We start from the raw sequence: 25783 nt of genomic DNA, 5'->3' as shown, positions 1-25783 counted from the left end.
TCTCCTTTTACAAAACTGATTTTCACAGAGTTAAGTTACATTTTAACTTATAAAGTTAGAACCATGACTAATTTCTTTTGTATTTTATAGCTAGGCATTAAATAAGATCTTACAAGAACCACAATGAAATAAATCATTCTGATTTTTTGGTTATCCAGAGTAATTTGCACATGTTACTAAGTGTGGTAACTGTATTTAATGTACCTGAGTTTAAATAAACTTACTTATATAAATGCAGAACACTGAAACAAGCAGGTATATACACAGAAAGATCGCAGTCAGCAGGACTCGATACTACTACTGGGAGACAGTAAAGGTTCCCAGGTAACACTCTTATCCATTCGGCCACAAATGTCAGGTCAGAACACACACAAGGAGACTGAAATAGCTTGAATCAATGCTTGAGGCTCACTAACGTGCCTGTTGAAAGAAACATGGATTGTGAACAAGGTTGCCCAACTTTTGAGCATTTGTGACCGAGTGGACAAGAGCATTACGGAGCCATGCCCGTCTCCCAGTGGTATTATCAAGCCCTGCTAACTACAAACTTACTTACATCATACACAAAATATGACAGTAATATATTTACGGCTCCTCCAATTATTTGTTCTCCACTCCAAGACAACAAATATTAATGTAGCAAACAAAGCCCCCCTAAATTCCATCAGTATAATGATATTTATTATTGCAAACATGCAGGGTCTAAACCATCAACAAACAACAAAATACCTTACTTCAAGGGACTGCTCACGAATTAAATGCAATGTTTACGGCTTTCATAGAGACCCACATAAAGGATCATTTTGACAACAAAATATGGATCACAGGTTATAACCTATTCAGTTGCGACAAACTAAGCAGGTAACAAAGGGGGGGGGGGTAGATCTGTATGTCACAGAGTCGTTCATTTACTTAGAACTACTAAACACCTCAAATAATGTAGTTGAAGTTTCGGCAGTAAAGATCGAAAACCAAGACCATGTAATTGTGGTTGTATACAAGCCTCCAGAAGCAACTTCCCAGAAATTCCAGGAACTGCTTTTGAAAACTGACCATTGTCTGGAAAATCTCCCAACTGCCCCAAACATTTTGCAACTGGGGGATTTCAACTTGAGACACCTACAAAGGAGGAATGTAGCAAATAATATTTCAGCAGAGATCACCCCAGGAGGCAGCTCAGATGAAAATTCACACACACACGAGATATTAAATCTCTGCAACAAATTATTCTTAAATAAGCAAATAATAGAGCCTATAAGACTAGAAAATTCACTGAACATCATCTTCAATAACAACGATAATACGAGACGTAATATAACCGTATAAAAGTCATTACACTCAAATCACTCAAGTCATTACATTTAAATCACTCTGAATGTGCAGAGTTCCTGACCAGCAAAATGTGATCAGTTATGAGGGTGCCGTCACGAAATTCAATCTCAGTAACAAAAACATGCACTGCAAACAAGTCAAGCATGTCCTAAATGTAACAAGCTGGGAAGATATCCTAAGCAACATGGATCTGATCCTTTGCCTAGAATAAACTAACTCTGTGGCACTCGAGGTCTGCTCAAACACTTTTCAATAAGAAAAAGAAAAAGAAGATATAAACTAGAAAGAGAGAGATGTTGTTTATATGATCGAAGACGAAGAATCACATAGCTGTTGTTAGAGGCCAGTATATCTGAACTACGAAGGGAGACACTAATCAGAGAAATAGAAAATATAGAACTTAAGCTTAAGGTATCTTGCAGGAGACATGAAACTCAGGAAGAACTTAAAGCCACAAAGGACATTGAAAGAAATTCAAAATCTTTCTCTTATGCCAAATCTAAGGTAAAAACAGCATCCAGTATTGGAACCCTGCTTAAACGAGATGAGACCCACGCAGATGACAGCTGTCATCAAGAAGTCACTAGACAGGCACCTAAAGTCAGTACCTGACCAGCCAGGCTGTAGTTCATATTTCGGTTTCCATGCATACAGCAGTAAGAGCCTGCTTGATCAGACCCTGACCCACCACAAGATCTTGTCTCAGACAGGTCGAGGGGGCGTTGACCCCCGACATCCTCTCCATGTATACTGTAAGGTTCACACTGCACTTGGATAACAGATGATACTAAATGTAACCAGGGAAATGAAGGATCACTTCAGAGATTTAGGGAACTTCAAATGAGGAGCCAGTGGATTGTTCATCTCTTTCTTCAACTAGTCAGGGCGCAGCTTACATTATGGAGCCAGTGGATCCATAAGGTGTCTAGGTATGAAAATGTTGTGTTAATGGGAGATTTTAACTTTAGACAAATTGATTGGAACAATGTGAAAGAAAATCTTGAGTCTAGTGACCTTCTTGATATGGTTCAGGATTGCTTTTTAAAACAGTTTGTGACAGAACCAACTAGAGGAAACAACCTGCTTCACTTGATTCTCGGCAACAAAGAATCACTAATTAATAATCTTGAGGTTAATGATGAGCTTGGGGAAAGCAATCATAAATCACATAGTTTCAATGTCATGGAATTACCCAGATAACTGCAATGAAGTCTCTGTCCCAGACTTCTGCTTGGTCGAATTCATGGGACTGAGAAATTACCTGGGTGAGCTAAATTGGGATGACTTGACTATCGGTCAGGTAGGTGGTGTTGGTTGCCAATATTACGTACATCAAAGCATAGTTCTGGCTGCCCAGACAACTTTTGTTCCAAGAAGGGAAATTAGATCTAACAAAAATGATCCCAAATGAATAAACAATAAAATATCTCATTGGTCAAAAGAGAGACATATATAAGTGTATCAAAAGAGGGGTTGGGCAGTTAAGAAATTAATATATTCAATTACAGAGAGAGAGAAAAAAAAGGAATAAGAAAATCAAAAAGGGATTAAGAAGCTAAAGTCAAAGGGATTCGAAGACTAACCCAAAAGAATTCTTTAAGGTATACAGAAGTAAGATTAGGGACAAGATAGGCCCACATAAGAGTAACTCTGGTCAGATCACTGACAGTGATAAGAATATATGTGAACTTTTCAACACCTACTTCCTCTCAGTTTTCACTCAGGAAGATGCTAGCTAAATTCCAGAAAAAATAAATTATGTAGAACAGGACCATAAACTATGCATCATTAGGGTAACTAGAGACATGGTCCTCAGACAAATAGACAATTTAAAACCTTACAAAGCCCCAGGCCCTGATAAACTGTTTGCAAGGGTTTTAAAGAAGTGTAAAGGGGAACTAAGCATACCTTTAGCTAATCTGTTCAATATATCACTACAAACCGGCATAGTGTCTGATAAGTATAAAATGGCAAATGTAATACCTATTTACAAGGCAGGTGACAGGTCCTTAGCATCAAACTATAGACCAATAAGCCTTACCTCCATAGTGGGAAAATTTATGGAATCAATAATTCCCGAGGCAATTCGCAGCCATCTTGAAAGGCATAAATTGATCAATGAGTCTCATCACGGGTTTATAAAGGGGCGTTCCTGTCTTACGAATTTACTAACTTTTTTCACTAAGGTGTTTGAGGAGGTAGATCATGGTATTGAATATGATATTGTGTATATGGACTTCAGTAAGGCTTTCGATAGAGTTCCACATCAGAGGCTATTGAGGAAACTTAAGGTACACGGAATAGGAGGAGAAATTTTTTCCTGGGTAGAGGCATTGTTGTCAAATACACAGAAGAGAGATTGCATGAATGAGGAGAAATAAGAATGGGGGACGTCACAAGTGGTATTCCACAGGGCTCAGTGTTGGGCCCATTGTTGTTCACAATCTACGACATAGATGAGGGAATAAATAGCGACATAAACGAAGTTGCTGATGACATCAAAATAGATCGTCAAATTCATTATAATGAGGACACTAGAGCACTCCAGGATGATTTGAATAGACTGATACAATGGTCGGAAAAGTAGCAGATGCAGTTTAATATAGACAAGTGCAAAGTTCTAAATGTTGGACAGGAAAATAACCATGTCACATATAAATTAAGTAAAGTATATCTTAATATTACTGATTGCAAAAAGGATTTAGAATTCTAGTTAGCAGTGTTTGCAATAAAGCTAACAGAACCCTTGACTTCATATCAAGAAGTATAAATAATAGAAGTCCTCAGGTTCTTCTTCAACTCAATATATTCTTGGTTAGGCCTCATTTAGATTATGCTGCACAGTTTTGGTCAACGTATTACAGAATGGATATAATTGCTCTGGAAAACAAACAAAGGAGGATGACAAAGTTGATCCAATATATCAGAAATCTTTATTATGAGGATAGACTGAGGGCCCTGAATCTGTACTCTCTAGAAAAGCATAGAATTAGGGGGGATACGATTGAGGTGTATAAATGGAAAACAGGAATAAATAAAGGGGATGTAAGTAGAGAGCTAAAGATATCTAGCCAAGATAGGACTCGCAGCAATGGTTTAAAGTTGGATAAGTTCAGATTCAGGAAGCACTGGTTTGGTAATAGAGTTGTGGATGAGTGGAACAAACTCCCCAGTACCGTCATACAAGCTTAGACCTTGTGTAGTTTTAAAAATAGGTTAGATAAATATATGAGTGAGTGTGGGTTGGTGTGAGTTGGACCTGACTAGCTTGTGCTACTAGGTCAGATGCCGTGCTGCTTCCTTAAGTGAATTTAATCTTACCTAAGTTAGGGCGTTGACTTAAGGCGGTAGGAAAACTGAACCTGCATCGCATATGCCAGTAGGCCTCCTGCAGTGTTCCTTCTTTCTTATGTTTTTATGTAACCAGTCAGAGCGCAGCTTTCATCGTGGAGCAGTAAATTATTCATCTCTCTCTTCAGTCAATCAGAGCACAGCTTACATCAACGATCCAGTGGATCGTTCATCTCTCTCTTCAACCAATCAGAGCACAGCTTACATCAACGATCCAGTGGATTGTTCATCTCTCTCTTCAACCAATCAGAGCACAGCTTACATCAACGATCCAGTGGATTGTTCATCTCTCTCTTCAACCAATCAGAGCACAGCTTACATCAACGATCCAGTGGATTGTTCATCTCTCTCTTCAACCAATCAGAGCACAGCTTACGTCATGATACGAAAACGTATAGACTTCCTGTAACCAAGAAAAACAACTCAGATAACGTTAATACACATTATATCAATATTATTATTAAGATGTTCATACTAAACCTAAAATTAACACACATAAAACACTATTTTTTTCAATAATATATTCCTAAAATATTTTGTCTCACTTTTTTGGTTATCATGGAGGATAATTTACACATTTTGCAATGTATGGTAATATATGTAACTGTATTAATGTGTATCTAAAAAACTGACATGTTTTACAGCAGTACATGACACAACTTGTACAGACCATAGCTCACAACAGTGACATACCTACTATATAAAAAGTCAATGGTTGCCCTGAGCATTTCCCGGAACTTAGGTCAATATTGTCCCCAGGATACCACCTACACCAGTCACCTAACACCCATGTACCTACTTACTGCTGGATAAACAGAGGCAGCAGGTGTAACGTGACTAACACCAAGGAACCTATTTATTGATAGGTGAACAGGGACAGCAGGTGTAAGGTGACTAACACCAAGAACCTACTTACTGCTAAGGTGACTAACACCCAGGAACCAACTTTCTATTAGGTGAACATAATCAGGTGTAAGATAACTAACAACCAGATACCTAAATTCCGATAGGTGAACAGGGACAGCAATGAAAGGCGACTAACATCCAGGTACCTCCCTACTGCTGTGTAAAGAGGGGCAGCAGGTTTAAGGTGAGTAACAGCTAGGTACCTACTTACTCTTAGGTGAATACTGAGAGCAGATCTATGGTATCCAACACCCAGTTACCTACATAATGCCAGGTGAACAGGGGCAACAGGTGTAAGGTGATTAACACCCAAGTATCTACTTACTGCTAGGTGAACCAGGGTAGCAGGTCTAAGATGACCAACACCCAGGTACCTACTTACTGCTAGGAGAAGAGGGATTGTAGGTGTATGTTGACTAACACCCAGGTACCTACTTTCTGCTAGGTGAACAGAGGCAGCAGGTGTAAGGTAATGAAACTGTGACTCAGTTTCTATTATACATAAAAATAAATCTCGGTGGCTAGAGGTTAACAACCTGTCCAGGGACATTAAAAATATTCAAACACATAAACAAACCTAGGGCCAAGTTTGTTCTTCAAAAAACATTAAGTAAATGATAAATATTTATATTAACAGGAGGGAATCGACACCATGCCTAACCCTTCTAGGGTAGGGTAGGTGCCTGAGCCCGAGCCTTTAGCTCATAAGACTGTCATTCCCATTTGCCCCCTTGGGACGGGGATGGCAGACCAGAGAGGCCTAGCTTGTGGCTAGGCCTGGGGACAGTTGGTCCCAAAGATGAGGAGGTACTTGTGCCTCCTCCCATGGGAGACTTAGGTCTCAGACACTCCCTAAAGAGGGAGCCAAGGCCGGGCCACCACTTGGACAAGGCCCGGGCCGGGAGAATACCGGCTAATCTTTAATAATAATAAATAATAATATTAACAGGAAGGGCAATTAAAGGCACTTATAAAAGTGTAGATGAATGGTTCAGAGAACCGACACATTGATAAATTAGACACGTGGGCAACTCTTGGGTATCTTTATTGAGGAAACGTTTCGCCACACAGTACCTATATCAGCCCATACAAAGGAGAAACGTGAAGAACAGGGGGAGAATGAGGTAATCAGTCCCTCAACCTTGAGTCGATGTGGTCAGTCCATCAAGATTGATGGACTGACCACATCGACTCAAGGTTGAGGGACTGACTATCTCATTTTCCTCCTGTTCTTCACGTTTCTCCTTTGTATGGACTGATGAAGCCGCTGTGTGGCGAAACGTTTCCTCAGTAAAGATATACCCAAGAGTTGCACATGTGTCTAATTTATCACTTATAAAAGTCTAAATCTATTAATAGTAAACTAATATATACAACCTACAACCTACCCACTACTTACAATAGTCACCAGACACCAGTACACAACAACTCACTAGCACAATGTTACTACAGGTTAAAACAAATAAACATTAATAAACAAGGAGGCTCCATGACCCCCCTACCCCTCCCCCTTTTGCCAGCCTCAGCCTGCTGACACAACATTATTAAGTAACTCTTCACTAAACAGGATCCTGCAAACTAGGGACTTACCGCTAAACACGAGACAACGAATACCAATAAAATAACCTATGGCCTAAACTTATCCAAAATCACCATCCCTTCTCACACAAACATCAAACCATGATGTCTTATGACATCTTACTCCAGCTGCTGCACTTCCAGTACTAACTACTCCACTCCCCTCTCTTGCTTCTCGTGCCTCTCGTGCCTCTCGTGCCTCTCCTGCCTCTCATGCCCCTCCTGCCTCTCCTGCCTCTCCTGCCTCTCATGTCTCTCCTGCCTCTCCTGCCTCTCCTGCCTCTCCTGCCTCTCATGCCCCTCCTGCCTCTCCTGCCTCTCTTGCCTCTCCTGCCTCTCTTGCTTCTCCTGCCTCTCGTGCCTCTCGTGCCTATCCTGCCTCTCCTGCCTCTCATGCCCCTCCTGCCTCTCCTGCCTCTCCTGCCTCTCATGTCTCTCCTGCCTCTCCTGCCTCTCCTGCCTCTCCTGCCTCTCTTGCCTCTAATGCCCCTTCTGCCTCTCCTGCCTCTCCTGCCTCTCTTGCCTCTCCTGCCTCTCCTGCCTCTCCTGCCTCTCATGCCCCTCCTGCCTCTCCTGCCTCTCCTGCCTCTCATGTCTCTCCTGCCTCTCCTGCCTCTGCTGCCTCTCCTGCCTTTGCTGCCCCTCCTGCCTCTCCTGCCTCTGCTGCCTCTAATGCCTCTCCCGCCTCTCCTGCCTCTGCTGCCTCTCCTGCCTTTGCTGCCTCTCCTGCCTCTCTTGCCTCTCCTGCCTCTCCTGCCTCTCATGCCCCTCCTGCCTCTCCTGCCTCTCCTGCCTCTCATGTCTGCCTCTCCTGCCTCTGCCTCTCCTGCCTTTGCTGCCCCTCCTGCCTCTCCTGCCTCTCCTGCCTCTAATGCCTCTCCCGCCTCTCCTGCCTCTGCTACCTCTCCTGCCTTTGCTGCCTCTCCTGCCTCTCTTGCCTCTCCTGCCTCTCCTTCCTCTCTTGTCTCTCCTGCCTCTCTTGCCTCTCCTGCCTCTCCTGCCTCTCCTGCCTCTCCTGCCTCTCCTGCCTCTCTTGCCTCTCCTGCCTCTCCTGCCTCTCCTGCCTCTCCTGCCTCTCCTGCCTCTCCTGCCTCTGCTGCCTCTCCTGCCTTTGCTGCCTCTCCTGCCTCTCTTGCCTCTCCTGCATCTCCTGCCTCTCCTGTCTCTCCTGCCTCTCCTACCTCTCCTGCCTCTCCTGCCTCTCCTGCCTCTATTGCCTCTCCTGCCTCTCCTGCCTCTCCTGCCTCTCCTGCCTCTCCTGCCTCTCCTGCCTCTCCTGCCTCTCCTGCCTCTCCTGTCTCTCCTGCCTCTCCTGCCTCACCTGCCTCTCCTGCCTCTCTTGCCTCTCCTGCCTCTCCTGCTTCTCCTGCCTCTCTTGCCTCTCCTGCCTCTCCTGCCTCTCCTGCCTCTCCTGCCTCTCCTGCCTCTCCTGCCTCTCCTGCCTCTCTTGCCTCTCCTGCCTCTCCTGCCTCTCCTGCCTCTCCTGCCTCTCAGGCCTCTCCTGCCTCTCCTGCCTCTCCTGCCTCTCATGCCTCTCAAGCCTCTCCTGCCTCTCCTGCCTCTCTTGCCTCTCTTGCCTCTCCTGCCTCTCCTGCCTCTCATGTCTCCTGCCTTTGCTGTCCCTCCTGCCTCTCCTGCCTCTCCTGCCTCTAATGCCTCTCTCGCCTCTCCTGCCTCTGCTGCCTCTCCTGCCTTTGCTGCCTCTCCTGCCTCCCTTGCCTTTGCTGCCTCTCCTGCCTCTCTTGCCTCTCCTGCCTCTCCTGCCTCTCCTGTCTCTCCTGCCTCTCTTGCCTCTCCTGCCTCTCCTGCCTCTCCTGCCTCTCCTGATTCTCCTGCCTCTGCTGCCTCTCCTGCCTTTGCTGCCTCTCCTGCCTCTCCTGCCTCTCTTGACTCTCCTGCCTCTCCTGCCTCTCTTGCCTCTCCTGCCTCTCCTGCCTCTCCTGCCTCTCCTGCCTCTTCTGCCTCTCCTGCCTCTCCTGCCTCTCCTGCCTCTCCTGCCTCTCCTGCCTCTCCTGCCTCTCCTGCCTTTGCTGCCTCTCCTGCCTCTCTTGCCTCTCCTGCATCTCCTGCCTCTCCTGTCTCCCTTGCCTCTCCTGCCTCTCCTGCCTCTCCTGCCTCTCCTGCCTCTCCTGCCTCTATTGCCTCTCCTGCCTCTCCTGCCTCTCCTGCCTCTCTTGCCTCTCCTGCCTCTCCTGCCTCTCCTGCCTCTCCTGCCTCTCCTGCCTCTCCTGCCTCTCATGCCTCTCGTGCCTCACATGCCTCTCCTGCCTCTCTTGCCTCTCCTGCCTCTCCTGCCTCTCCTGCCTCTCTTGCCTCTCCTGCCTCTCCTGCCTCTCCTGCCTCTCCTGCCTCTCCTGCCTCTCTTCCCTCTCCTGCCTCTCTTGCCTCTCCTGCCTCTCCTGCCTCTCCTGCCTCTCCTGCCTCTCCTGCCTCTCCTGCCTCTCTTGCCTCTCCTGCCTCTCCTGCCTCTCCTGCCTCTCCTGCCTCTCCTGCCTCTCCTGCCTCTCTTGCCTCTCTTGCCTCTCCTGCCTCTCCTGCCTCTCATGTCTCTCCTGCCTTTGCTGTCCCTCCTGCCTCTCCTGCCTCTCCTGCCTCTAATGCCTCTCTCGCCTCTCCTGCCTCTGCTGCCTCTCCTGCCTTTGCTGCCTCTCCTGCCTCTCTTGCCTTTGCTGCCTCTCCTGCCTCTCTTGCCTCTCCTGCCTCTCCTGCCTCTCCTGTCTCTCCTGCCTCTCTTGCCTCTCCTGCCTCTCCTGCCTCTCCTGCCTCTCCTGCCTCTCCTGCCTCTGCTGCCTCTCCTGCCTTTGCTGCCTCTCCTGCCTCTCTTGCCTCTCCTGCCTCTCCTGCCTCTCCTGCCTCTCCTGCCTCTCCTGCCTCTCCTGCCTCTCCTGCCTCTCTTGCCTCTCCTGCCTCTCCTGCATCTCCTGCCTCTTCTGCCTCTCCTGCATCTCCTGCTCTCAGTAGTAGTAACCAGTTACCAGTAACCAGTGTACCAGTAGATGACTCACTACCAACCGTTTCTGCGTGAATCACTGTCTGTTCATATTGTGCTGACCACAGCAGTATTTCAAACACCCCCTCACATATGGGTACTGGGGTTGGTTAGTCTTACGAGAGAGAGCAAGGAGGCAGGTCACCGGCTGTTTGGCGCTTCCCACATTATCCGTAATATACGTACTTCCAGCCTACGTGAGTATTTCTTTACTCTATCCACGTGTTCGAACCCCACATGATAAATGGTGGCAGCGGTGGGATTGAACTCTTGGATAGTCAAGGTCCATCTGGCTAACCTTCCAGTAGGTTGTTTGTTCTGGAATAAAGGTATCAGTGGAGCATGGTCTGTCAAGACATGAACAGAGTACTGATAAATAAAAATTGGCAATGAAAGATCTATAAAAACCTGCTAAGCCCACAAAGGATCTTACGGCATCAGCAGTTTTGGGTGTTGGAAAATTTAGTACTGCAGTTACTTTACTTTGGTCAGTCGTAGCCCCTCTAGGAGTGACTACGTGACCAAGAAACTTAATTTCTGATCTGAAAAATTGACATTTAGACAGTTTGATCTTTAAATTGGCTTCTTCAAGCTTACCAAGTACTACATCAAATCTTTTCAAGTGTGTATCCACGTCTTTAGACATGACGATTGCGTCATCTAAGTACACCATAAGTGCATTACCTATGAGACCTCTAAAGATATTAGTCATGACCCTTGAGAACGTGATAGGGGAGGATCATAATCCAAACGCCATACGGAGGAAGTGATAATGACCTGTAGGAGTGGAGAATGCAGTTAGCTCTTGGCTGTCCTCGTGAAGAGGGACTTGCCAAAACCCTTGTAACAAATCCAGGGTTGAAAAGACTTTGTTGTCTCCGATGTTATGTAAAAGATCACCCAGTACAGAAAGTGGGAAGCGATCTGGAATAGTTTTTGCATTTAACTTCCTAAAGTCAATCACTGGGCGCCAAGTACCATCCTTCTTAGGTACTAGGATCAAGGGTGCATTCCAAGGTGAATTGCTAGGTGCAATAACTCCATCATCAACCATTTGATTGATCAATTCTTCTGCAACAGCAACTTGTGAATGAGGCATTCTGTACGCAGGTATGTAGGTAGGTCTAGTACCAGGTTCAAGTGGAATACGATGGGACAATAAGTTCGTTATACCCATCTTCTCACCTAGTAAGGCAATGGCTTTACGACGTTTGTTCAACAGAGTCAACAAACGCTTGACTTCATCTGGGAAGTCAGTGGGAGCTAAGTCTTTCTCCTCAACTAGTGGAACAGATTGATCCAGTGAAGTGGATGAGGTCTCCCCGGCGAGCTCTCAGTAGTAGTAACCAGTTACCAGTAACCAGTGTACCAGTAGATGACTCACTACCAACCGTCTCTGCGTGAATCACTGTCTGTATTCATATTGTGCTGACCACAGCAGTATTTCAAACACCCCCTCACATATGGGTACTGGGGTTAGTTAGTCTTACGAGAGAGAGCAAGGAGGCAGGTCACCGGCTGTTTGGCGCTTCCCACATTATCCGTAATATACGTACTTCCAGCCTACGTGAGTATTTCTTTACCCTATCCACGTGTTCGAACCCCACATGATACTGCCTCTCCTGCCTCTCCTGCCTCTCCTGCCTCTCCTGCCTTTCCTGTCTCTCCTGCCTCTCCTGCCTCTCCTGCCTCTCCTGCCTCTCCTGCCTCTCCTGTCTCTCCTGCCTCTCCTGCCTCTCCTGTCTCCCCTGCCTCTCCTGCCTCTCCTTCCTCTCCTGCCTCTCCTGCCTCTCCTGCTTCTCCTGTCTCTCCTGCCTCTCCTGCCTCTCCTGCCTCTCCTGCCTCTCCTGCCTCTCCTGCCTCTCTTGCCTCTCCTGCCTCTCCTGCCTCTCCTGCCTCTCTTGCCTCTCCTGCCTCTCCTGCCTCTCCTGCCTCTCCTGCCTCTCATGCCTCTCCTGCCTCTCCTGCCTCTCCTGCCTCTCCTGCCTCTCCTGCCTCTCCTGCCTCTCCTGTCTCTCCTGTCTCTCCTGCCTCTCCTGCCTCTCCTGCCTCTCCTGTCTCTCCTGCCTCTCCTGCCTCTCCTGTCTCTCCTGCCTCTCCTGCCTCTCCTGCCTCTCCTTCCTCTCCTGCCTCTCCTGCCTCTCCTGCCTCTCCTGCCTCTCCTGTCTCTCCTGCCTCTCCTGCCTCTCCTGCCTCTCATGCCTCTCCTGCCTCTCCTGCCTCTCCTGCCTCTCCTGCATCTCCTGCCTCTCCTGCCTCTCCTGCCTCTCCTGTCTCTCCTGCCTCTCCTGCCTCTCCTGCCTCTCCTGCCTCTCCTGCCTCTCCTGCCTCTCCTGCCTCTCCTGCCTCTCCTGCCTCTCCTGCCTCTCCTGCCTCTCCTGCCTCTCCTGTCTCTCCTGCCTCTCCTGCCTCTCCTGCCTCTCCTGCCTCTCCTGTCTCTCCTGCCTCTCCTGTCTCTCCTGCCCCTCCTGCCTCTCCTGCCTCTCCTGTCTCTCCTGCCTCTCCTGCCTCTCCTGCCTCTCCTGCCTCTCCTGCCTCTCCTGCTTCTCCTGCCTCTCCTGCCTCTCCTGCCTCTCCTGTCTCTCCTGCTTCTCCTGCCTCTCCTGCCTCTCCTGCCTCTCTTGCCTCTCCTGCCTCTCCTGCCTCTCCTGCCTCTCCTGCCTCTCCTGCCTGTCCTGCCTCTCCTGCTTCTCCTGCCTCTCCTGCCTCTCCTGCCTCTCCTGACTCTCCTGCCTCTCCTGCCTCTCCTGCCTCTCCTGCCTCTCCTGCCTCTCCTGCCTCTCCTGCCTCTCCTGCCTCTCCTGCTTCTCCTGCCTCTCCTGCCTCTCCTGCCTCTCCTGTCTCTCCTGCCTCTCCTGCCTCTCCTGCCTCTCCTGCCTCTCCTGCCTCTCCTGCCTCTCCTGCCTCTCCTGCCTGTCCTGCCTCTCCTGCGTCTCCTGCCTGTCCTGCCTCTCCTGCCTCTCCTGCCTCTCCTGCCTCTCCTGTCTCTCCTGCCTCTCCTGCCTCTCCTGCCTCTCCTGCCTCTCCTGCTTCTCCTGCCTCTCCTGCCTCTCCTGCCTCTCCTGCCTCTCCTGTCTCTCCTGCCTCTCCTGCCTCTCCTGCCTCTCCTGCCTCTCCTGCCTCTCCTGCCTCTCCTGTCTCTCCTGCCTCTCCTGCCTCTCCTGCCTCTCCTGCCTCTCCTGCCTCTCCTGCCTCTCCTGCCTCTCCTGCCTCTCCTGTCTCTCCTGCCTCTCCTGCCTCTCCTGCCTCTCTTGCCTCTCCTGCCTCTCCTGCCTCTCCTGCCTCTCCTGCCTCTCCTGCCTCTCCTGCCTCTCCTGCCTCTCCTGCCTCTCCTGCCTCTCCTGCCTCTCCTGCCTCTCCTGCCTCTCCTGTCTCTCCTGCCTCTCCTGCCTCTCCTGCCTCTCTTGCCTCTCCTGCCTCTCCTGCCTCTCCTGCCTCTCCTGCCTGTCCTGCCTCTCCTGCTTCTCCTGCCTCTCCTGCCTCTCCTGCCTCTCCTGCCTCTCCTGCCTCTCCTGTCTCTCCTGCCTCTCCTGCCTCTCCTGCCTCTCCTGCCTCTCCTGCTTCTCCTGCCTCTCCTGCCTCTCCTGCCTCTCCTGCCTCTCCTGTCTCTCCTGCCTCTCCTGCCTCTCCTGCCTCTCCTGCCTCTCCTGCTTCTCCTGCCTCTCCTGCCTCTCCTGCCTCTCCTGCCTCTCCTGCCTCTCCTGTCTCTCCTGCCTCTCCTGCCTCTCCTGCCTCTCCTGCCTCTCCTGCCTCTCCTGCCTCTCCTGCCTCTCCTGCCTCTCCTGTCTCTCCTGCCTCTCCTGCCTCTCCTGCCTCTCTTGCCTCTCCTGCCTCTCCTGCCTCTCCTGCCTCTCCTGCCTGTCCTGCCTCTCCTGCCTCTCCTGCCTCTCCTGCCTCTCCTGCCTCTCCTGCCTCTCCTGCCTCTCCTGCCTCTCCTGCCTCTCCTGCCTCTCCTGCCTCTCCTGTCTCTCCTGCCTCTCCTGCCTCTCCTGCCTCTCCTGCCTCTCCTGCCTCTCCTGCCTCTCCTGCCTCTCCTGCCTCTCCTGCCTCTCCTGTCTCTCCTGCCTCTCCTGCCTCTCCTGTCTCTCCTGCCTCTCCTGCCTTTCCTGCCTCTCCTGTCTCTCCTGTCTCTCCTGCCTCTCCTGCCTCTCCTGCCTCTCCTGCCTCTCCTGCCTCTCCTGCCTCTCCTGCCTCTCCTGCCTCTCCTGTCTCTCCTGCCTCTCCTGCCTCTCCTGCCTCTCCTGCCTCTCCTGCCTCTCCTGCCTCTCCTGTCTCCCCTGCCTCTCCTGCCTCTCCTGCCTCTCCTGCCTCTCCTGCCTCTCCTGCCTCTCCTGCCTCTCCTGCCTCTCCTGTCTCTCCTGCCTCTCCTGCCTCTCCTGCCTCTCCTGCCTCTCCTGCCTCTCCTGTCTCCCCTGCCTCTCCTGCCTCTCCTGCCTCTCCTGCCTCTCCTGCCTCTCCTGTCTCTCCTGTCTCTCCTGCCTCTCCTGCCTCTCCTGCCTCTCCTGCCTCTCCTGCCTCTCCTGTCTCTCCTGTCTCTCCTGTCTCTCCTCCTGCCTCTCCTGACTCCCCTGCCTCTCCTGCCTCTCCTGCCTCTCCTGCCTCTCCTGCCTCTCCTGTCTCTCCTGCCTCTCCTGCCTCTCCTGCCTCTCCTGTCTCTCCTGCCTCTCCTGCCTCTCCTGCCTCTCCTGCCTCTCCTGCCTCTCCTGCCTCTCCTGCCTCTCCTGCCTCTCCTGCCTCTCCTGTCTCTCCTGCCTCTCCTGCCTCTCCTGCCTCTCCTGCCTCTCCTGACTCTCCTGCCTCTCCTGCCTCTCCTGCCTCTCCTGCCTCTCCTGCCTCTCCTGCCTCTCCTGCCTCTCCTGTCTCTCCGGCCTCTCCTGCCTCTCCTGTCTCTCCTGCCTCTCCTGCCTCTCCTGCCTCTCCTGTCTCTCCTGCCTCTCCTGCCTCTCCTGCCTCTCCTGCCTCTCCTGCCTCTCCTGTCTCTCCTGCCTCTCCTGCCTCTCCTGCCTCTCCTGCCTCTCCTGTCTCTCCTGCCTCTCCTGCCTCTCCTGCCTCTCCTGCCTCTCCTGTCTCTCCTGCCTCTCCTGCCTCTCCTGTCTCTCCTGCCTCTCCTGCCTCTCATGCCTCTCCTGCCTCTCCTGCCTCTCCTGTCTCTCCTGCCTCTCCTGCCTCTCCTGCCTCTCCTGCCTCTCCTGTCTCTCCTGCCTCTCCTGCCTCTCCTGCCTCACCTGCCTCTCCTGCCTCTCCTGCCTCTCCTGCCTCTCCTGCCTCTCCTGCCTCTCCTGCCTCTCCTGTCTCTCCTGCCTCTCCTGCCTCTCCTGCCTCTCCTGCCTCTCCTGCCTCTCCTGTCTCTCCTGCCTCTCCTGCCTCTCCTGCCTCTCCTGCCTCTCCTGCCTCTCCTGCCTCTCCTGCCTCTCCTGCCTCTCCTGCCTCTCCTGCCTCTCCTGCCTCTCCTGCCTCTCCTGGCCACTCTGACTCACGGCTGATTCACGGCTGGTTTCAGAATAAATATAGTCAATGACATTAATAATGGACGTTTTCAATACACATATTTTTTACAATGCCCTGCATAATACTGACACTCAGGTGCCTACTTACTACTGGGTGAAAAGGGCAAGCACATTAAAGGTGACTAAAACCTAGGTACCTTCTTATCACTAGGTGAAAGGGATTGCTGGTGTAAGGTGACTAACATATAGATACCTACGTAGTGCCAGGTGAACAAGGGCAACATATGTAAGGTGTCTATCACAGGTACATACTTATTGCTAAGTGAACCGGGGCAACAGGTGCGAGGTGACTAACACCTAGGTACCTACTTACTACTAGGTGGACAGGGAAAGCAGGTACTCACCTACTAGTAGGTGAACAAGGACAGCAGGTGTAAAGTGGCTAACACCTAAGAACCTACTTACTGCTAAGTGAACAAGAGTAGCAGGTGAAACATGACTATACCTGCGTACCTACTTACTACTAAGTGAACAGGGATAGCAGGTGACAGGTGACTAAGACTTAAGTACCTACTTACTACTACGAGATAAAGGACAACAGGTATAAGGTGACTAAGACTTAGGTATCTACTTAGTGCCAGGTGAACCAGGGCAACAGGTGTAAGTTAATTAACACCTAGATACCTATTTACTACTAGGTAAACAAAGGCAACAGGTGTAAAGCGACCATCGCCCGGGTACCTACTTACTGCTAGGTAAAGAGGGAAAGCACGTGCAATGCGACTAACACCCAGGATCCTACTTACTGCTAGCTGAACAAGGGCAGCAGGTTTAAGGTGATTAAACCTAGGCCCCCATTTAGCACTAGGTGAATAGGGACTACAGGCGTAAGGTGACTAACACCCAGGTACCTATGTAGTGCCGAATTAACAAGGGCAACATGTGTATGGAGACTAACACAGAGGAACCTACTTACTGCTAGATGAATCGTGGCAACAGCTGTAAGGTGACTAACACTCAGGTACCTACTTACTGACAGGTGAACAAGAATAGCAGGTGAAGGGTGACTAACAGCCAGGTACCTATTTACTGCTAGGTGAATTAAGGCAGCAGATATAAGGTATTAAGGCAAGGTAAGGTAGGTGAACGGGAGCAGCAGGTTTAAGGTATCTAAAACCTAGGGACCTACTCACTACTAGGTGAACATGGACAGCAGGTGTAAGGTGACTAACACCTAGGTACCTACGTAGTGCAAGGTTAACACGGGCAACATGTGTAAGGAGACTAACACAGAGGTGCCTGCTTACTGCTAGGTGAACTAGGACAGCAGGTGTAAGGTGACTAACACCCAGGTACCTACCTACTAGTAGGTGAACAGGTTCAGTAGGTGTAAGGTGACTAATACCCAGGTACCTACCTAGTAGTATGTAAACGGGGGGGGGGAGGATTAACATGACTAACACCTAGGTACCTACTTATTACTAGGCGAACAGGAACAGCAGATGGTTTAAAGGACCGAGCTGGTTGGTAAATAAAGCTAATTGGCCTGTACAAAAAGGCGTATATTGCTCCTGTTAAAATTACTGTGACCACCGCTCCAATAGTTTGTCCTTCCTTAGCCATTGACATAAATAGGTATTCTTCTTTACCCAAACTAATGAATGTAACTAAGTTGGTGTTTAAATTTCTAAACAAAATGAATATCTCATATAAATTTCCGCATCCTCTGAAATACTGGCTACAGCGGGTACAAGAAGAAATCTACGTAGATGAGATTAAATTAATGATGGAAGGAAAATTGTGAAGGGTTCAGTAATAGAGAAAATAGGGCTGTATTTAGAGCATGATGTAATTAGGTACAGAGTAGGTTACAAAATGCTGAATAGGGTGAATATGCTAAACACACTATCTTGCTGCCCAAAACTCATCATCTGACAGTTTTGATTCTTTTAAATGCCCATAAAAATGTAATGCATGGTGGGGTACAAGATACCTTAAATTGTATTAGGGAAACTTTCTGGATTCCACAAGGACGGCAAAGTGTAAAAAGGGTGATTAAATCTTGTGTAATATGTCGCCGTGTGGATGCCAGATCCTATATGTACCCAGGTCCTCCACTATTGCCAAAGGAGCTTGTACATTTGATAAAATCATTTAATGTAACAGGTGTGGGCTCTAGTGGTTCAGTTATTTTAACAGGTACTTCAGATGGTGTTCCACTGAAAGTGTATGTATGTTTGTTCTCTTGTACATCTACTTGGGCAGTTCATTTAGAAGTGGCATAGTACTTGTCTGCAGAACAGTTTATACAGCTGTTTCGAAAGTTTGCAGCTAGGAGATCCTGTCCGAGATTGATGATTTCAGATAGTGCCACAAATTTTGTAGTAGGTGCTCAACAACTGATTGAATTAAATAAGAGTAATGACGTACAATCTCTGTTAACCCAGTGAGGGAGTGTCTGGAAATTTATTACTCCTGGAGTCCCTTGGCAGGGGGGCGAAGAGGTGTCTCCTTAATGTACTACACCAGAAGAGAATTAATTTGTAAGAATTCCGTGCAGTGTTAGTGGAGGCGGAGAATCGTATAAATAATAGGCCTCTCTCATACATGAGTGATACACCTGATACAGATGTATTAACACCTTCTCACCTAATATGTGGAAGGAAATTGGAAGCTGCCCTTGTCTATAGAGATAATCCGGAAGAAAGTGGTGAAGATAACAATGATGCGGCAGTGTTGTGTAATAAATTTAAGATGTTCAATAAAGTATTAATCATTGGTCTAATGTGTGGCATAAATAGTATCTTGTAACACTATGTGAACACTTTTACGGTGCGTCAGAGGCAGTAAATCAGCAGAACATTAAACCAGGTGATATTGTGTTAACTGATACTGAACAGCAGCGAACACTGTGGCCTCTGGGCAAGGTATTAAGCAGCTAACTCCCAGGTACTTACATACTGCTAGATGAAAGGGACAGCAAATGTAAAGTGACTATCACCCAGATACCTACTTACTGCTAGGGGAACAAGTGCAACAAATTTTAGGTGACTAACACTAAAGTACCTACTTACTGCTGAGTGAACAGAGACAGCAGATGTAACATCTCAGTACCTACCTACAACTAGGTGAACCGGGGCAACAGGTGTCAGGTGACTAACACCCAGGTACCTACTAACTGCCAGGTGAACAGGGACAGCAGATGTAAAGTGGCCCGTGGCCTAATGGCAAAGATATTGCTTAGCACAGTGAGGGTCCACGTTTGATTCCCGGTAAGGGTGGAAACATTGTTTATGTTCAAACATCAGTAAAAATGGGTACCTGGGTCTTAGGGACTGGTGTGAGTTGCATCCTGGGGAAAACTGACTTAATATGCGGGAAATGCCGTGCATAACAAGGGGCTTTCTATTAATGTCATCTAAGCCTGTATACCTTGTACATGTACTTGTAGAAGTTAAGATTATTATTATTATTATTATTATTATTATTATTATTATTATTATTATTATTATTATTATTATAACACCCTGGTACCTACTTACACCTAGGTGAACCAGGGCAAAATGTGTAAGGTGACTAACACCCAGGTACCTACATACTGCCAGGTGAACAGCTACTGCCGAGGATAACTAACACAAGGTAACTACTTACAGCTAGTTGAAAAAGGACAGTAGAAGTATGTTAACTAACACACAGGTACCTACTTACAACTAGGTGTACCGATGAAACAGGTGTAAGGTGACCAACACCCAGGTACCTACTTACTGCTAGGTGACCAACCACCATCACCACGGTGCCAATGTGTCAGTCCATGTGTCACTTACCACCAACACCATGGTGCCAGGCAGGCCTAGTGTCACTTACCACCACCACAGTGCCAATGTGTCAGTCCTAGTGCCTCTTACAACATCCTAGGTGCCTGTGTGTCAGTCCTAGTGTCACTAACACCACCATGGTGTGCGAGCTAGGTATGACCATAGCTTTGGTAAGATAGGGAAGGACGAAGGATGGGTCTGGAATAGAAATATGGGAAAAGGGTGGGTGGGTGTAGGGGAGGTGAGGTATAAAAAGTGGCTTAACCACTTTGGTGCATTTTATACAAGTGTATGTGTGTGTGTTGTGTTATTCATGAAAACATTGAAAATATAAGTTGGGTATATCAGTTGCACACAGTTATACCAGCTGTATACCTGCATACTGCTGAGTTGGAACGCTATATACTTTTTGCAATTGTTTCTTTTTTTTTCTGCGCAAGAGGTCGATTGTAAGGCTGTTGCTGCAGATGGTGGTTGCAGAGTATTTGATGGAGGTTGGCTGCTAACCTGGAGTTGGTTGGCTGAGCAGTTTCCGAGGTGGTGTCCTGCTGTAGGATATTTGCAGATATTACAAGGTTAGTTGTAAGGAGTAGTCTGTTTGACGTAAGTCTCCATAAACTGGGGTGCATTTATCCTTGCTGTTGGACATAGAATGGTTCTTGCGGTAATTATTTTTCTATATCTTATGGGAGGTCACTCAGGATCCTTGGTATTGGGAAGTTCTCCTTGTGGATGAAGTGTCAGAGTCTTTGTTGGAGGGTCATCCTTTGGGTTCTGTGAGGAGGTGTGGTGATGTCGCTGGTGTTCATTGGTTGGGGAGGGTTTTCTCTGTCTGGTATTTAGAATACCTGCATGTTGTACAGTTGTCCCTTTTTAGTTTATCTAGACTGACATTTATTGCATCGGTCTCCTGTTGGATGTGCAGGTCTTCCATCCTGATTCTGTCTCTCCGCCTAGCGCCCGTGATAAAGCGGAGTGCTCTATTCTGCACTCTTTGTAGCTGTAATATGTTGGATTTAGTTGTTAGTGACGTGGGTATGCAAGGATATTCCAGCATAGGTCTTATCATCTTATAATGGTGCTTCTTGAAGTGGGAGGGGGTTTCTCGAATCTGAATAGTTGAGTGATGCGGTTTTTTGGTAGGTTTACCATTTTGGAAACGTGAGATGTGGAGTGGAGCAATCTGTCGATCTCGAAACCCAGAATCTTGTTTGGGTTTTTGAAAGCGATACGTGTACCTCTGATGGGGATACCCCCTTTGTCTTCAATGCTTGATGCAAAACAGCCGATGGAGCTGATAAGAACTTTACCTGGGTTAGTAGTGATTCTCCATTTTTTCTCCCAGTTGCTGTTCTTCGTAGTTCGGCATTCATTTTCTCTACTACTCTCCTATGCTTGTTTATACCTGATATGGGGGTGGATGATACTGCATGGATAACGTCATCAGCAAATTGGATGATGATGGTATCTTTGAATTCAGGCGGGGGGAGGTCATTTACATATAGATATTGAAGAGTATGGGGCTGAGGATCGAGCCTTGTGGTACTCCAGCTGTCGGTGTGAAAGGTACTACCGACTTTACATCGACACTGAAGGTGGGGATGATACTTCTACCTGTTAAGAAGTTGTATATGAGCCTGAGAAAGGTTCAGTTGTGATCATGGAGGTCCGCAAGTTTGAATACGAGGCTGTCGTGCCACAGGCTGCCAAAGGCTTTGTTTACGTCCCTAGTTTTAATTAGGGCCAGGTTCCCTTGTTTCCTCTGGCTGCCCACTGCATCAAAGATGATATTTATAACATGTTGAGTTCCGCTGTGGGACCTGAAGCCAAACTGCTTTTCGGTGAAGAGGTGGTTGAAGTCTATGTAGTAGTTCAGTCTATTGGAGATGATTTTTTCGAAGACTTTGCCAGTGACCTCTAGTAAGGAGATTGGTCTGTAGTTCTCCGTTTTCCGGTTGTCCTTATTAGGTTTTGCGATGAAAATCATCCTTGCTGCCTTAAATGCCACTGAGAAGTGTCCAGACGCCAAGACAGCGTTAAAAACATTTACCAGAGACATCGTGCGGTTGCGGGGTAGGTACTTTAATTGTTTTGTTGTTATGCCTGAGAGGCCTTATTGTAGCCACCATGAAGGTAGTTATCATGATTGTATCTATCATGAATGTAACAGCTAGAACGAAGGAAGTTACCGTGGTGGTAGGTATCATGAATATAACAGCTACTATGAAGGTAGTTACCATGAAAGAAGTTATGAATATAGCAACTACCTTGAGGGAAGTTACAATGATGGCAGGTATGAATCAATCAATCAATCAGTTATATTTCTTTGCAAGTACCTTGAGATTATGTATTTGCAATAATGAGTTGCAGTGCAAAGAGAGCCTCTCTCATGCCTAGGCTTTATTGGCAGACTTAATTTAATGGCTTACTGACTACTTAACACTAAAGAAATTTATCATAGTTTAAGTTGTACAATAGTTTCAATAGGAAATATTTATATTATGGGAATATAACATTGTGAGTTGCTGCAAGTAGTTTACGGTATGAGAATGATACAGCTGGGTGAAGGGCAGTACTGTTTTGGGTAGGTGTTTATACTACTATGTAGTATTAGTCAATGTATGAACTTAGGCGTCTAGTCCTGAAGTTTTAAGATTTAGGTAATTGGGAGATTTTTTGGTAAAGTTAAACATTGAGTATTTAGTCTAGGGTGAGTAAGTGGCTTTTGAGAAGAGTCTTAAATTGATTTTCAGACCTGGTTACTTTAGTATTTTCTGATAATAAATTCCAAATTTTGGGGCCCTTTATGTTTACCTGGAGAGACCTGGAGAGAGTTTCGGGGGTCAACGCCCCCGCGGCCCGGTCTGTGACCAGGCCTCCTTAGGTCAGTGTCCCAGGATGCGACCCACACCAGTCGACTAACACCCAGGTACCCATTTTACTGATGGGGAACATAGACAACAGGTGGAAAGAAACACGTCCAATGTTTCTACTCTGGCTGGGAATCGAACCCAGGCCCTCACCGTGTGAAGCGAGAGCGTTAACCACCAGGCCACCAGAGCCCGGTGCATAGAGTTTTTACACAGTGTGATACGGAGATCTGTGTCTTGTGTTGTGGTCGTGTGTCCTGTTAAGGTTGGTGAGGAGACGTTTGAGTGAAGGGTTTATGTTTGAGTGTAGTGTTCTATGTATGTAGTAGGCACATGAATAAGTATGGATGTTCTTTATGGTGAGCAGATTTAGACTTTTGAATATTGGTGGAGTATGCTGTCGGTAGTGGGAATTTGTTATCATTCTGACAGCTTTTTTTTGCTGGGTTATTAGTGGTCTTTTGTGATTTAATGCTGTTGATCCCCATGCACAAATTCCATATGTGAGATAAGAGTAGATGAGTGAATGATACAGTGCAAGGAGAGCTGATTGTGGAACATAGTACCGTATCTTTGATAGAATGTCTTAGAGATTTTCTTGGAAATTTGATGAATATGTGTCTGGAATTTGAGGCTACTGTCAAGGCGGAGTCCTAGGAATTTTATCTCTGTGAGTCTTCTGATGGGTGATCCGTTTAGCGTTATGTTAAGTGGAACATTTGCAGTTCTGGTTCTAAACTGAATGAAACAGGTTTTGTCAGTATTTATGGTAGATATTTTCTGCAATTCGGCATTGACAGTGTTGGCGAGTATGACTGGGTTTGGGTGAGAGAAGACGTATGTAGTGTCATCTGCAAATAATATGGGTTTGAGTAGCTGTGATGCATTCGGTAGGTTATTGATGTAGATGAGAAAGAGGAGTGGTCCAAGAACACTTCCTTGTGGGACTCCTACTGTGATTGGTTGAGTGGAAGAGTTTGCTCCATTTGCGTACACATATTGGCTTCTGTTGCTAAGGTATGACTTTAGGTAATTGAGAGAGTGCCCTCTTATACCAGAGTGTGTTAATTTAATGTGCAGCAATTCATGGTCGACTGTATCAAAAGCTTTACGTAAATCATTGAAGATTCGCAGCGGGACTTCTTTCTTCTCGAGAGCTGTGTATATTAGTTCCAACATGTTTTTAATAGTATCATTTGTGCTTTTATTATTCCCGAATCCAAACTGACAGGGGTTTAGTATATTGTGTGAGAAGAGGTAGGAATAGATCTGTCTATGAATTAATTTTTCAAAAGTTTTAGAGAGCAGTGGTAAGTTATATATATAGTTATTCATGTCCGCATGATCACCTCCTTTGTGGATCGGGGGCGACCCTCGCTGTTTTGAGAATTGCTGGGAAGGTGGAGGACTCAATGGATTTGTTAAAGAGTGTTGTAATAATTGGTGACATTACTTGTGAACCTTTTTTGCATATAAAAGTTACCAAGTTGTTTATGTCTCCTGTCTTGTTTTTAAGGGTGTTGATGACGAGCGAGACTTCTGTTGGGTTGGTTGAGGCTAGGAATACTGTATTAGGGTAGGTGCCAGTGAGGTAGTCTGATGGACGGGAGTTTGAACTTGGGATTTTTGCTCGCCAGGTTCTTTCCTATGGTGGAGAAAACATTGAGTTTGCTGTTTCAGTTGGTGGGAGTAGAGGTTCGTCTGATTTTATTAATTGATTGTTTTGTTTTAGGATATCTTTATAAAACCCTATCTTTTCAGATAGGGTTTTCCAGTTCTTTTTCATATCATCTTTTATGTTATGTAATCTGTTCTCATAATACAATTTTCAGACTTTCTTATCAGGGTGGTAAGGGTTGACGAGTAACGTTCAGACTGGTCTCTAGTTTCTTGACCCATTCTATATTGTTTTTCATATAGGTGCTTTGTGTTAATGGATTTAAGAAGACTGGGTGTTAACCAGGGACTGTTCACTCTCTTAGCTGTGATATGTTTAGTTTTTATAGGGCAGTGCTTGTTATAGATGCAGTGGACTTTTTTTTTAGAAATTTATGAATACATTCACTTGTGTCTGTACATGTTTCAAGCTATCACGAACATAACAGCTACCATGAAGGTGATTACCATGATGGTAGCTATAATTAATATTGCAGCTACCATGAATGTTAACATAATGGTTGGTATGAATATTGAAGCTTAAATGAACGTAGTTATCATGATTGTAGCTATCACGAATAAGCAGCTACCATGAAAGCAGTATCATGATGGTAGCTATTAAGAATATAACAGCTGCCAAGAAGGTACTTACCATAATGGTAGCTGTCATTGATATTGCTGCTACCATTAAGACTGTTACCATGATGGTAGCTATCATGAATAAAACTGCTGCCATTGTGGAAGTTACCATGATGGTTTCTATCATTAATATAGAAGCTACCATGATGGAAATATAAATACATACGCAGTATAATGTGATCCTTTATTGACAACTTTTCGCCCCCACAGTGGACTTTATCAAGTCACAAACTGTTTGTGACTTGATAAAGTCCACTGTGTGGGCGAAAACTTGTCAATAAAGGATCACATTATACTGCTTTTGTGTTTATATTTCCATTGTATCGGTATTTTATATAATTTATTTCCAGCTACCATAAAATTAGATACCATGATGGTAGCTATTATGAATACAACAGCTACCATGAAGATACTTACAATAATGGGAGCTATCATGTACATAGCAGCTATCATAAGTACGGTTACCATGATGGTAGCTATAATGAATACAACAGCTACCATGAAAGTAGTTACCATGATTTTAGCTATCATGAAAGCAGGTGGGGATATAGTTTAGGAGTGGTTGGTGCTTTTATTTAATAAATGTATGGAAGAGGGTAAGGTACCCAGGGACTGGCAGAGAACAATGAAGAGTTCCTTTGTATAATGATAAAAAAGTACAAAAGAGTGCAAATTTTACAGGAGAATAAGTGTGTTGAATACACCTGGTAAAGTGTATGGTAGAGTTATTATTGTAAGGAGAGTAAGACGGAGAGTAGGACATCAAATGAACAAGGAGTCTTTAGAATGAACATTAAAATGGTATAAAATACCGACAGGTTGTTAGGTAAGACACATATGCAACAGTTAGGTATCTTTATTATGAAACGTTTCGCCTACACAGTAGGCTTCCTCAGCCAAGTACAGAAAAGTTGATAGAAGCAGAAGATACTTGAAGACGATGGAGGGTGATGGACTGATTACATCGTCTTCAAGTATCTTCTGCTTCTATCAACTTTTCTGTACTTGACTGAAGAAGCCTACTGTGTAGGCGAAACGTTTCATAATAAAGATACCTAACTGTTGCATATGTGTCTTACCTAATAACAAGGAGTCTTTAGGGAAGGTAGGGGGTGTGTGGACCAAGTGTTCACAGTGAAACATGTACGTGAACAGTATTTACATAAGGGTAAAGAGGTTTTTGTTGCATTTATGGATTTG

General features: G+C 46.7%; 1 protein-coding gene across 1 annotated transcript in view; it reads right to left on the bottom strand.

Annotated features, from left to right (window-relative positions):
• Window positions 1-4250: 4250 nt before the first annotated feature.
• LOC128696160 (uncharacterized) overlaps window positions 4251-25783 on the bottom strand; it is a 175533-nt gene continuing 154000 nt past the window's right edge. The window contains exon 5 of the mRNA XM_070095059.1: window positions 4251-5086. Within this exon, the coding sequence (XP_069951160.1) occupies window positions 5056-5086 (31 nt within the window). The 3' untranslated portion in view covers window positions 4251-5055. The remainder of the gene's footprint in view (window positions 5087-25783) is intronic.

Source organism: Cherax quadricarinatus, chromosome 48 (assembly GCF_038502225.1).
Source record: "Cherax quadricarinatus isolate ZL_2023a chromosome 48, ASM3850222v1, whole genome shotgun sequence".
NCBI lineage: Eukaryota > Metazoa > Arthropoda > Malacostraca > Decapoda > Parastacidae > Cherax > Cherax quadricarinatus.
Note: the sequence above shows the minus strand (reverse complement) of the source record. Positions and strands in the feature narration are given on the sequence as shown.